The sequence below is a fragment of the Pseudoliparis swirei genome, chromosome 18, assembly GCF_029220125.1.
Source record: "Pseudoliparis swirei isolate HS2019 ecotype Mariana Trench chromosome 18, NWPU_hadal_v1, whole genome shotgun sequence".
Taxonomy (NCBI): Eukaryota; Metazoa; Chordata; class Actinopteri; order Perciformes; family Liparidae; genus Pseudoliparis; species Pseudoliparis swirei.
In genome coordinates this window covers 1,698,331-1,711,497 of record NC_079405.1, presented here as the reverse complement: position 1 = coordinate 1,711,497, position 13,167 = coordinate 1,698,331, and the positions used below count along the sequence as shown (strand labels likewise).

The 13,167-nt window shown below is 47.8% G+C and overlaps 1 protein-coding gene and 1 long non-coding RNA gene across 2 annotated transcripts in view; one reads left to right on the top strand and one right to left on the bottom strand.

Annotated features, from left to right (window-relative positions):
* The window catches only part of ptprt (protein tyrosine phosphatase receptor type T), a 53,174-nt gene extending 40,842 nt beyond the window's left edge, over nucleotides 1-12,332 (bottom strand). The window contains exons 1-2 of the mRNA XM_056436552.1: nucleotides 12,296-12,332; nucleotides 11,303-11,449 (exon numbers count right to left, since the gene is read on the bottom strand). Coding sequence (XP_056292527.1) covers nucleotides 11,303-11,449; nucleotides 12,296-12,332 — 184 coding nt within the window. The remainder of the gene's footprint in view (nucleotides 1-11,302; nucleotides 11,450-12,295) is intronic.
* LOC130208477 (uncharacterized) lies at nucleotides 3,816-5,421 on the top strand. The gene is made up of 2 exons (XR_008834424.1): nucleotides 3,816-3,953; nucleotides 4,044-5,421. It is a non-coding gene; the product is annotated as an uncharacterized LOC130208477 (long non-coding RNA).
* Nucleotides 12,333-13,167: the final 835 nt, after the last annotated feature.

Here is a 13,167-nt window from a genome sequence, read left to right as displayed (position 1 = left end):
GCCGCTGTGTTGCGAGCTCCCGGATTTTGTAGCAGTTTTTTTATATTTATTCTTCTTATTGCGACTATTTTTGCACAAAACGTTAGCAGCCGGTTAACGTACGACAGATGCACACTTCTGGAGATTGGATCGGCAGTTGCTCGCCGCCTACCAGAGTTTTTCAACTCTTACTCGGACGTCCCGCCAGGAACAGTAGCGGAACTATCTCCGTCCATTTTAGGCGCGATCTCACGCAAACGTCGCCGACGGAGGGGGAAGCGAGCTGGCGTGCTGGTCAGGCTGAGACGTCGAGCCAATCGACCCCCACTACCCACCATTTTACTGGCAAATGTACAGTCTTTGGACAATAAGCTATGCGAGCTACAGGCTCGTATTCAATTCCACCGAAACTAAGGACAACTGCATCATCTGCCTTACGGAGACATGGATGTCGGAGGATGTTGCCGACTCAGCCATCGAGCCGGCAGGATTTTCCGTCCACCGCGCGGACAGAACAAAGACTCTCTCTGGTAAAGATCGTGGAGGGGTATGTCTCATGATAAACAGATCTTGGTGCAACCAAAGTCATGTACATACTCTCAAGTCGTTCTGTTCCCCGGACCTGGAGTACCTAATGCTCATGTGTCGACCATTCTGGCTACATGGGAGTTTACAGCAGTCACCGTAACTGCTGTGTACATTCCGCCTCAAGCTAACACGGACATAGCGCTGAAGGAACTCTACGGGCGATCAGCGAGCAGGAGTCGGCACACCCGAGGCTGCTTTCATTGTATGGGGACTTCAACAAAGCGAACCTGAAGAAAGTTCTCCAAGTTCTACCAACACATAAAAGCAACACGAGGGGAGCGGATTCTTGACCACTGCTACACTCCTTCCGGGATGGATACAAAGCCCTCCTCCGCCCACCGCTCGCAAATCGGACCACCGCTCCATCCAACTACTCCCCGCCTACAGGCAGAGGCTTAAGCAGCAACCAATCGCTGTGAAGGAAGTGCAACGCTGGTCGGACCAATCGGAGTCTATGCTACAGGACTGTTTTGAACGTGCGGACTGGGATATGTTCAGGGTCGCGTCGGACAACAACGCCAGTGAGTACGCGTCCTCAGTCACCGGGTTCATCAAGAAATGCATAGATGACGTTGTTCCTACCAAGTCGGTTCGGATTTATCCCAACCAGAAACCGTGGATAAATGGCGATGTTCGCGCTGCACTCCGACGCGTAACACCGCCTTGACTCGGGAATATGGCGGAATACAAAGAGCCCGCCGACCTCCAGAAGACCATCGGCTCTGCCAAGCGGGAGTTCAGGAACAAGGTGGAGGAGAAGCTCAAGAGCCATGACGTGAGAGGTGTGTGGAAGGGCTACAGACAATCACGGACTTCAGAGGGAGAACCAGCGGTGAAGAGAACTCCTCTACCTCCTCCCAGGCGAGCTAAATACATTCTTCGCTCGGTTCGACGTGAACGGCAGCCCGCCAAGGCAGCGCCGCCGAGGAGACCAGCCTGCTGATCATCTCAGAGGCCGACGTGCGCAGAGCCTTCAAGCGGGTGGACATCCGAAAAGCAGCAGGTCCCAGCCACATCCCGGGCGCGCCTCAGAGCATGTGCAGACCAGTTGGCAGGAGTCTTCGCAGACATCTTCAACCTCTCCCTGTCCCAGGCTGTTGTTCCTGAGAGCTTCAAGATGTCCACCATTGTGCCTGTCCCCAAACACCCCAAGGTAACCTGCCTGAATGACTGGAGACCCGTAGCCTCACCTCGATTGTCAGTAAATGCTTGAGAGGTTGGTCAAGGACTTCATTTGTTCCATGTTGCCTGCCACGCTGGACCCATGGCAATTTGCATATCGTCAAAACAGATCCACCGACGACGCAATTGCCATGGCACTTCACACCGCCTTTCCCACCTGGAGGGAGGAACTGTTGTGTGCGAATGCTGGTTGTGGACTACAGCTCAGCGTTCAACACTATTGTTCCCGCCAAGCTCGACACCAAGCTCAGAGGTCTAGGCCTGCACTCTACCATGTGCAGCTGGATACTGGACTTCCTGTCGGGCCGCCGCCAGGTGGTGAGGATGGGCGGTACCACCAGAGCCGCTGACCCTCAACACGGAGCCCCTCAGGGATGCGTGTTGAGCCCTCCTCTACTCCCTGTACACCCACGACTGCACGGCCATGCACAGCTCCAACGTCATCATCAAGTTTGCTGACGACACAACAGTGTTGGGGCTGATCACCGGCGACGACGAGACAGCCTACAGGGAGGAGGTTGGATCACTGGTACAGTGGTGCCAGGAGAACAGCCTCGTCCTCAACGTCAAGAAGACCAAGGAGCTGATCGTGGACTACAGGAAGCGGAGAGGAGAGCACACCCCATCTCCATAGACGGAGTTGCAGTAGAGAGGTCAGCAGCTTCAAGTTCCTCGGCGTGCACATCTCCGAGGACCTCACATGGACCACGCACACCACTCACGTGGTGAAAAGGGCCCAACAACGCCTGTATTTCCTTAGGCGACTGAGGAAATTCAACATGGCCCCCGCATCCTCAGAACATTCTACACCAGTACCATCGAGAGTGTTCTGACAGGTTGCATCACCGTCTGGTACGGGAACTGCACCGCCCTGGAGCGTAGGGCACTACAGAGGGTGGTGCGGTCGGCACAGTACATCGTTGGAGGTGAGCTTCCTCCATCCTGGACATATACACCAAGCGGTGCGTGGCCAGGGCCAAACGGATGCTGAAAGACAATAACCACCCCGGCCACAAACTGTTCACCCTTCTACCGTCAGGCAGGCGATACCGCAGTATCAAGTGCCGCACAAACAGACTGAGGGACAGCTTCTTCAGTCAGGCCATCAGGCTGCTGAACAAGGACTGAGACCCTCATTAACACTACACACCAGAACATATTCTGTGAATATCTATGGCCATGGTGTATATTTTATTACATTGTTTATATATATATATATTGTATATATATATTGTATGTATATACATATATATATATATATAGTCTCAAAAAAGTGTATATTTTATTACATTGTTTTATATATATATATTGTCATGATGTATATTCTATTACACTGTTTTATATATATATTGTTAATACTTTCTTCTTTTTGTGTGTGGATATTGTATAGTTTATTCTCATTCTTATTCTTTTTAGGCTGCTACTGCTGCCGGGTGTTTTGCACATAAGAATTTCACGAACCGATTATACTTGTATAAAAGGGGATGTGACAATAAAAACTTGAAACTTGAAACTTGAAACACGCGCACACGCACACACACGCACACGCACACACGCGCACACACGCACACGCACACACATACACACACACACACACACACATACACGCACACGCACACACACACGCACACGCACACACACACACGCACACTTTGCAGTTCTGTAAAACGAAGTAGTTTGAATACAAACTTCTCTTTAAATGAAGTGTTACCCAGACTCTCCTCACCATGACAACCGTCTCCAGAGGAGCCGACGTGTTACAACATTCACACACACACTAATGGTGTGTTCACACCGGACGCGTCAAAATGTTGACGCGCGTCGAGATTACATGTTAAGTCAATGCAAAGCTGCGTCGAAGCTGCGTCGCTGCGTATTTCCCAGCGAGCGCGTCAGACGCGTTTGAAGCAGCAGAACAGAGCGTTTGTCGCGGGGCGAACAGCGAACAGACGCAGCTCGTTGACGCGCGAGTTCAAATTTCCCAACTCCGGCAGCAAAGACGCGTGAGTCATAGTTGCGTCAGCCAATCAGCGTTGAGCAGCTCCGCTCGTCATCGTCCTGCCGGTTGAAAAAAATGGAGGAAAAGATTATTGTCGCCGTCTGTGGGCACCCCGAACTTTACGATACAACTCTTTATGCTTACCGAAACCGGAGCTATAAAGATAAAGCGTGGAACAAGGTCGGAGAAGCCGTGGGACTACCTGGTAAGTTTTGAATGTATGTATTTGCTTTTATTCTCGCTATTTGTTGTACTTTACTATCAACCAACCGCCGACATATGTGTTTCATGGCAGGAGATCTGCCGCCGGAGGTGGAAAAGTCTCAGAGACACGTATCAAAGAGAGAAGAAGAGAGAGAGCAGCGCAGTGGGAGTGCAGCTCGGTCCACTAACAAGTGGAAGTCCTCTGCGGTCCTGTGGTTCCTCGACCCATTTATGACTCCGCCCCCGACGCGTCCGACGCGTCTGGTGTGAACACACTTTTTTCGACGCGCGTCAAGACTGCTGCGTCAGACGCGTAGAGAATTTTTTCGACGCGTCCGGTGTGAACGCACCATAAGGCACAGAACACACACACACACACACACACACACACACACACACAATAACGAGCTCTCGTTCCACACGTTGTCCCCAGCTGTGAGGTCAGAGAGGAGACATCTGTTGACGGGAGGGAACCTGATGAGTGTGTGTTCCGTGTCAGCACACACACACACACACACACACAATAACTGGGTCAACTCCATTCCAGCACTCTCGACCAGCTGTTGTCACACACTGTTGAGAATGTGCTTTTATTTTCCTAAAGAAAAGCCAAAGTGGTGAAGACCAGGGGACCCACGTGGCCCCCGGGTGAGTCCACAACAATGTAGCATCAATGTAGCATCAATGTAGCAACAATGTAGCAACAATGTAGCATCAATGTAGCAACAATGTAGCAACAATGTAGTAACAATGTAGCAACAATGTAGTAACAATGTAGTATCAATGTAGCAACAATGTAGCATCAATGTAGCAACAATGTAGCATCAATGTAGTAACAATGTAGCAACAATGTAGCATCAATGTAGCAACAATGTAGTAACAATGTAGCATCAATGTAGCATCAATGTAGCATCAATACAGTGTTAAGTTGTAATAGTTTATTTTGATAACATCTGCAGAGGTCTTATGTTTTAAATTAATACATATAGAAAGATATTATAATAGACTATTAAGGAGAATATTGATATTGTTATTAATGTATTATGAAGCATAGGGGTAATGTTTACTCTATGCTAATGTAAATGGCAAGAATTAATGTAAATTGCATGAGAGTGACTATGTTAGTATTATAGATTGACGAAGCCGGTTGAATTCCGTGAAGTGACTTACAATAACAAGAGACTTTTATTGTGAAGGTGACTTTTAATGCAGTCAAGAACAAAACGGGAATCTTATTGTGAAAATACTTTAGCGACAGGACCGGAAGTGACGTTTCAACCGGTGAGAGAAAACTCCGCGTCTCAGAGAGACCGGTCTCTTTCTCAGGTAAGCCCCGAGGGGGGAGGCTGAGCTCCCGGGGGGAGCTGGGAGCCGGCGCCGGGAGCCGGGAGCTGGGAGCCGGGACACGGGGGAGAGCGCCTTGAATGTTTGTTTTACACGTCCTGCCATTAAATGTTGATAACTTCATCCACGCGCGTCCGGAAGCCTGTTTTCCACCATCTGCGAAGTGCCCAGTTTCAGAATACTCAACAACAGTAACATGTGTGTGTACATGTCTCTGTGTGTCTCTGTGTGTGTCTATATGTGTGAGTGTGTGCGTGTGTGCGTGTGTGTATGTGTGTGTGTGCGTGTGCATGTGTGCGTGTGTGTGTGTGTGTGTACACCAGGACGATGGTTCTTATCCGGCCAATCAGGATCTCAGTCTATATCAGGGGTCGGGACCTCTGTCTCTTCTGGTGACGGCATACGGGTTGAGAACCAGAACCTCCCCCTGTGATGTCGCCTCTCGCCCAGACGGCAGCAGGACGTCAGGCCCTCCTCTTAAAGACGTCTTTGTTCCGTCATTAAACTAAAGGTCTGCTGCTGGTCGTCTCCACAGCAGCTCGTCTCTCTGTCTCTAGTGTCGCGTTAACACTTCTCGGCTCTCCGAGCTCCGATGCCGACGTGTGCGCATCGGAGCGGAGCAAAGACAAAGTCAACTGCCCCCCCCCCCTAGCATCATGCAGCACCAGAAGTCGCATTAAAATTATACATTAAAAATACTATATGGCTCTCAATGAAATATATTTAGAAATATTTGGCTTTTATTGCTCTCCCAGTCAAAAAGGTTCCTGACCCCTGCTCTATATATATGTTTAATTATTTATCTATGTGTGTATGTATATATATATATGTAAATAAATATATTTAAATATTTATGTATGTATACATATATATATTAGGGCTGGGCACGTTAAAGCGTTAATCTTGCGTTAACGCATCAATTAATTAACGCCGACAATTATTTTATCGCGCGTTAACGCAGGTTTTATTATTTATTTTATTATTGTAAAAGTGTGTTGCTCACAGGCTTTTATTTTGTAAAAGTCTGCTACTGATTGCTGCGGAACCGGAAAAGAAAGTCATTCGCGGTTTAACAAACATGGAGAATCTCAACAAATGACGGCAGGTATGAGACTCAAGACACACGTCACACGGAGAATACACGAGCTGGATGAAAGGAGAGGACTGCAAAGCGACAGCTTCACAACGTGCTGCTGCTCTGGGGACGACTGGACATCGGGGGACCAGACGTCCTCTTTCCCCGGACATGTCCTGCTTCTGAGACCTAAAGTGTGATGTGAATGAGTGTTGGTGGTGGGGGAGGGGCCGTAGGCGCTGATTGGCTGCCACGCTTCCGTCAATCTGCCCCAGGGCAGCTGTGGCTACTGATGCACCACCGGATGACTGTGTGTGACTACTGGACTCTGTAAAGCGACTTCGGGATGTCGGCATGCCTTGAGAAGCGCTATATAAAATAAATGATTATTATTATTATTATTATTAAAGAATGCGTCCGGCAGGGATTCCAAAAACGTCGGGATTTTGCTTCGTTGGATATTTGTGTTTCTCTGGGTTTTCATAAACTAGTATTTACCCCTTACAAGTTTTGGAAATGGTATCTCCCAGTATAGAGAACAGTCATTGGTCGACCGATCTCAGGGTTGCCAGATACACGATAATTATCCTCCAAATACAACCATGTTGAGCCTTTGGTACGATACTTCACCGTCTCCAACCTGGCAACACGGAGCACCTCGCCGCCTCCACTAGTTCATTGTTGTTTGTGCTATAAACTCCTCCCAGCGCCGCTCCCATAGCGCACTACGCGCTGTGCGGAGGGCACCACGTCCTGAGGGGCTCCACTAAATAGGCAACTAAAAAATCCTCATAGTTATAATTATAATGCCGATATTATTTCAGTCTAGAAATATTAGGCACCTTTTAGGCATGTATATCACAAAACAGGCAGAACAAGAGAGATGTTTAATCTGGTGTCTCACTCTAACAGGGACAACACATGTTATGGCACTTTCATTCATATGGCAGAACATTTAAAATAGAAGTGCGCTATACACTACTTTTGAATTAATTATTGGATTTTGCGTATACAAATGCGATTAATCAGGGAAATCATGCGATTAAAATTTTTAATCGTTGCCTAGCCCTAATATATACAGGACTGTCTCAGAAAATTAGAATATTGTGATAAAGTTCTTTATTTTCTGTAATGCAATTAAAAAAACAAAATGTCATGCATTCTGGATTCATTACAAATCAACTGAAATATTGCAAGCCTTTTATTCTTTTAATATTGCTGATTATGGCTTACAGCTTAAGAAAACTCAAATATCCTATTTCTAAATATTAGAATATCATGAAAAAGTATACTAGTAGGGTATTAAACAAATCACTTGAATCGTCTAATTAACTCGAAACACCTGGAAACACATTTTCAAATGTTTGATTTTGTTTTGCTGTTATAAATCTTTTTTTAACTTGGTCTGAGGAAATATTCAAATTTTATGAGATAGGATTTTAGAGTTTTCTTAAGCTGTAAGCCATAATCAGCAATATTAAAAGAATAAAAGGCTTGCAATATTTCAGTTGATTTGTAATGAATCCAGAATGCATGACATTTTTGTTTTTTTAATTGCATTACAGAAAATAAAGAACTTTATCACAATATTCTAATTTTCTGAGACAGTCCTGTATATATATATGCATACACTGTATATATATATATATATATCATTATTTATGTATATATATATTTATACATATATATTTATATATACATATGTATAAATATTTAATTATTTATGTATATATATGTATAAATACATAAACACAGATCTGTATTCAGACTGTGGATCTGCTTCAGAGTTTTGTTCTGTTAAATAAGGAAGAGATGGATGAGGTGTAACACACACACGCTCACACACACTCACACACACACACACACTCACACACGCTCACACACACACACACACTCACACACTCACTCTCTCAGGCCTGCAGGCCGTGGTGAAGCTGCTGTAATCTTTTCTAAATCAGGTGGTAAAGATTGGCCGTATTGATCAGGCCTTTAGAGGGAAGCTCTGTTTCCTCATGGACGGGTAATCAATGATGAGTCACACACACACACACACTAAATCCTGTTGCTAAATTTGACCCGTGGGAACTCTAAATCCCCAAATCCTGCTGTTTGGGTCGCCGGTGTCGACCTGAAGGAGATCGAAGCCTGAGCAGGAGGTCATGTGTGTGTGTTTGTGTGTGAGTGTGAGTGTGTGTGTGTATGTGTGTGACTCACTTTGTAAAGTGAATCTGAAAAATGGTTATAAAGTTGAATATTGTTCCCTGAATCTTTTATGACTCAGTGAATTAAACATCCGTTTCTCATTGGGACATTAGTGTCCACACACACAGACACACACACACACAAGGACACACACACACACAGACACACACACACAGACACACACACACACAAGGACACACACGCACACACACACACACAGTGTAGGATGCTCCCTGGTCTCCTGAACATGGACGTAATTGGCTTTTTAATGACTTCTGCATTTCAACACATTTCCCTTCTCGGTTGTTTGTCTTCACAAGACTCATTTGAGGAGGAGGAGGAGGGAGGAGAGAGGAGGAGGGAGGAGGAGGAGAGAGGAGAGAGGAGGAGGAGAGGAGGAGGAGGAGAGGAGTAGATGAAACAAAATAAGAGATGAGTTTCCATCTGTTTCCTCTTGTAAATAAATATGGAGCCTCTCTCTCTCTCTTTTCTTTCTCTCTCTCCTTCAGTGTTCTTCACTTCCTTCACGCCCACAAATCACAGATGCAATCAAGTCTTCCTCGTTAAGAGTCCTCCAATCAGAACGGAGCCCAAAACAGCAGCGAGTATTTAACCTTTCCCCCCTCAGCAGCCACTTGAGACACACACACACACTCTCTCTCTCTCTCACACACACACACACACACAATCACACACACACAGACACTCTCTCACACACACACACACACACGTTACCCCACATGTCTTCCGTTCTACGGTGATGAGTGAAAGATGGTTAGTCCTGATTGGCAGGTGGAACCTAAGCCCCTCCCATCAGCCTGTGATTGGTTGAATGATGTCATGTAGTAGACAAGACCACATGTCCTCCGTGTCCTCCTAACCCCTCACCACATGTTCACAGACACTCGGTGGAACATCTGGCGATGACATCATCGATAACCATCAATGACATCATTGATGGTTATCGATGATGTCATTGATAACCATCGATGATGTCTCTCTGGTTCATATCCGGAGACGCTGGAGGAAGAAGCTCCTGACCCTGATCCTGACCCTAATCCTGATCCTGACCCTGATCCGGATCCTGACCCTGATCCTGATCCTGACCCTGATCTTGACCCTGACCCTAATCCTGATCCTGACCCTGATCCGGATCCTGACCCTGACCCTGATCCTGATCCTGATCCGGATCCTGATCCTGACCCTGATCCTGACCCTGATCCTGATCCTGACCCTGATCCTGATCCTGACCCTGATCCTGATCCTGATCCTGATCCTGACCCTGATCCTGATCCTGACCCTGATCCTGATCTTGACCCTGACCCTGATCCTGACCCTGATCCTGATCCTGACCCTGATCCTGATCCTGACCCTGATCCTGATCCTGTTCCTGACCCTGACCCTGATCCTGACCCTGATCCTGACCCTGATCCTGATCCTGACCCTGATCCTGATCCTGACCCTGATCCTGACCCTGATCCTGATCCTGACCCTGACCCTGATCCCCAGAGCGACAGGACTCATGGACCTCGTGTAAAAGAAGAGAGACCTCTGAGGCCGGATCACCGGACCAACACCACGGAGGTGAAGAGAGAGAGAATAAGAGAGGATAAGAACTAACGGAGGAAAGGAGATGAATGAGCCTGAAGAAGTCAACCTGAGCCTGAAGAGGTCAACCTGAGCCTGAATAGGTCAACCTGAACATTAAGGGGTCAACCTGAACCTGAAGAGGTCAACCTGAGCATTAAGGGGTCAACCTGAACATTAAGAGGTCAACCTGAACCTGAAGAGGTCAACCTGAACATTAAGGGGTCAACCTGAACCTGAAGAGGTCAACCTGAGCCTGAAGAGGTCAACCTGAGCATTAAGGGGTCAACCTGAACCTAAAGGGGTCAACCTGAGCCTGAAGAGGTCAACCTGAGCCTGAAGGGGTCAACCTGAGCATTAAGGGGTCAACCTGAACCTGAAGAGGTCAACCTGAGCATTAAGGGGTCAACCTGAACCTGAAGAGGTCAACCTGAGCATTAAGGAGTCAACCTGAACCTGAAGAGGTCAACCTGAACATTAAGTAGTCAACCTGAACCTGAAGAGGTCAACCTGAGCCTGAAGAGGTCAACCTGAGCATTAAGGGGTCAACCTGAACCTAAAGGGGTCAACCTGAGCCTGAATAGGTCAACCTGAGCATTAAGGGGTCAACCTGAACCTGAAGAGGTCAACCTGAGCCTGAAGAGGTCAACCTGAACATTAAGGGGTCAACCTGAACCTGAAGAGGTCAACCTGAGCATTAAGGGGTCAACCTGAACATTAAGCGGTCAACCTGAGCATTAAGAGGTCAACCTGAACCTGAATAGGTCAACCTGAACCTTAAGGGGTCAACCTGAGCCTGAATAGGTCAACCTGAGCATTAAGAGGTCAACCTGAACCTGAAGAGGTCAACCTGAGCATTAAGGGGTCAACCTGAACCTGAAGAGGTCAACCTGAGCATTAAGGGGTCAACCTGAACCTGAAGAGGTCAACCTGAGCATTAAGGGGTCAACCTGAACCTGAAGAGGTCAACCTGAGCATTAAGGGGTCAACCTGAACCTGAAGAGGTCAACCTGAGCATTAAGGGGTCAACCTGAACATTAAGGGGTCAACCTGAGCATTAAGAGGTCAACCTGAACCTGAATAGGTCAACCTGAACCTTAAGGGGTCAACCTGAGCCTGAAGAGGTCAACCTGAGGACGTACCTGTGGGCAGCTCCGGGTCCCCGGGGGTCGTCTCCCAGGAGGTCAGCTGCTCCCAGGTGAAGCCGTCGGCTCCGAGAGAAACGCTGTAGCCACAGGAGGAGTAGGAGGCCTCAAAGGTACAGCCTGGGGAGAGGGACACGTTACACACTACACACTACACTCACACACACACACACTACACACACACACACACACACACTACACACACTACACACACACACACACACACACACACTACACACACACACACACACACACACACACACACACACACACACACTACACACACACACACACACACACACACACACACACACACACACACACACACACACACACCACACACTACACACACACACTACACACTACACACACACACACTACACACTACACACACACACACTACACACACACACACACAACTGTCCCTCTGGTCACATGACATCTATTGTTCTGTCCATCCTGGAGAGGGATCCTCCTCTGTTCTCTCCTCAAGGGTTCTGACCTTTTACCCCTGAAGGGTTATTTGGGAGTTTTTCCTGATCCCATGTGAGGTCAAAGGTCAAAGGTCAGGGATGTCTATGTGTACAGATTGTCAAGCACTCTGAGACACATTTGTAATTTGTGAAAATGGGCTATACAAATAAACTGAAAACTGAAACACACTACACTCACACACACACAACACACACACACTACACACAACACACACACACACTACACTCACACACACACAACACACACACACTACACTCACACACACTACACTCACACACACACACTCAGTGTTCTCAGTCTTTTCCTCTCAAAGCGACTCGTGAACTTAAAAAGATTCAGTTCTGATACATTATTATAAATGTTCTGCTTGACCTAACGTGTGTGTGTGTGTCTGTGTATGTGTGTGTCTGTGTCTGTGTGTGGGTATGTGTGTGTATGTGTGTGTGTAGTCATGCATGTGGAGCTGATTATTGTGCCTGAGCTCACATCATTTACACTCGTTAGTCGTATCAGACTTCCTCTTCATCACCATGATGCACACACACCCACACACACACACCCACACACACACACACCTCGTTTAAAGACTCTCTCATGTTAACACGTCTTTCCCTCGAGGCACAAACAGCCATTAGAGGCTTTCTGTCACGGCGCTATTAGAGTGGACCCAACAGCACGACTCAGACAGGAGTCACAAAGATTACTGTCTTTGGTTGAGAACAGGCTGGGTCAGAACCGGGAGATCAGTCCAAGAAGCAAACAAGTCCAAAAAGGGGCGGGGCAGAGAATCAGAGGTCAGGAATAAACTCTAATAACGCTGGAGAACTTGGCACGAAAACACAAGACAATCTGGCAGAGGACAAGTGGAAGTGAGGGAGCTAAATAGTGAGGGACTAACGAGGGGAGGGGCTGCAGGTGAGAAGGTGAAGGGTGAGGGACCGGAAGGAGGGCTAACAGGGAGGGGCTGCAGGTGAGAAGGGCGTGAGGACCAGGTGAAGGGAACGAGGGACTAATGAGGGGAGGGGCTGCAGGTGAGAGGGCGTGAGGACCAGGTGAAGGGAATGAGGGACTAACGAGGGGAGGGGCTGCAGGTGAGAAGGGCATGAGGACCAGGTGAAGGGAATGAAGGACTAACGAGGGGAGGGGCTGCAGGTGAGAGGGGCGTGAGGACCAGGTGAAGGGAATGAGGGACTAATGAGGGAGGGGCTGCAGGTGAGAGGGCGTGAGGACCAGGTGAAGGGAATGAGGGTCTAACGAGGGAGGGGCTGCAGGTGAGAGGCGTGAGGACCAGGTGAAGGGAATGAGGGACTAATGAGGGAGGGCTGCAGGTGAGAAGGGCGTGAGGACCAGGTGAAGGAATGAGGGAC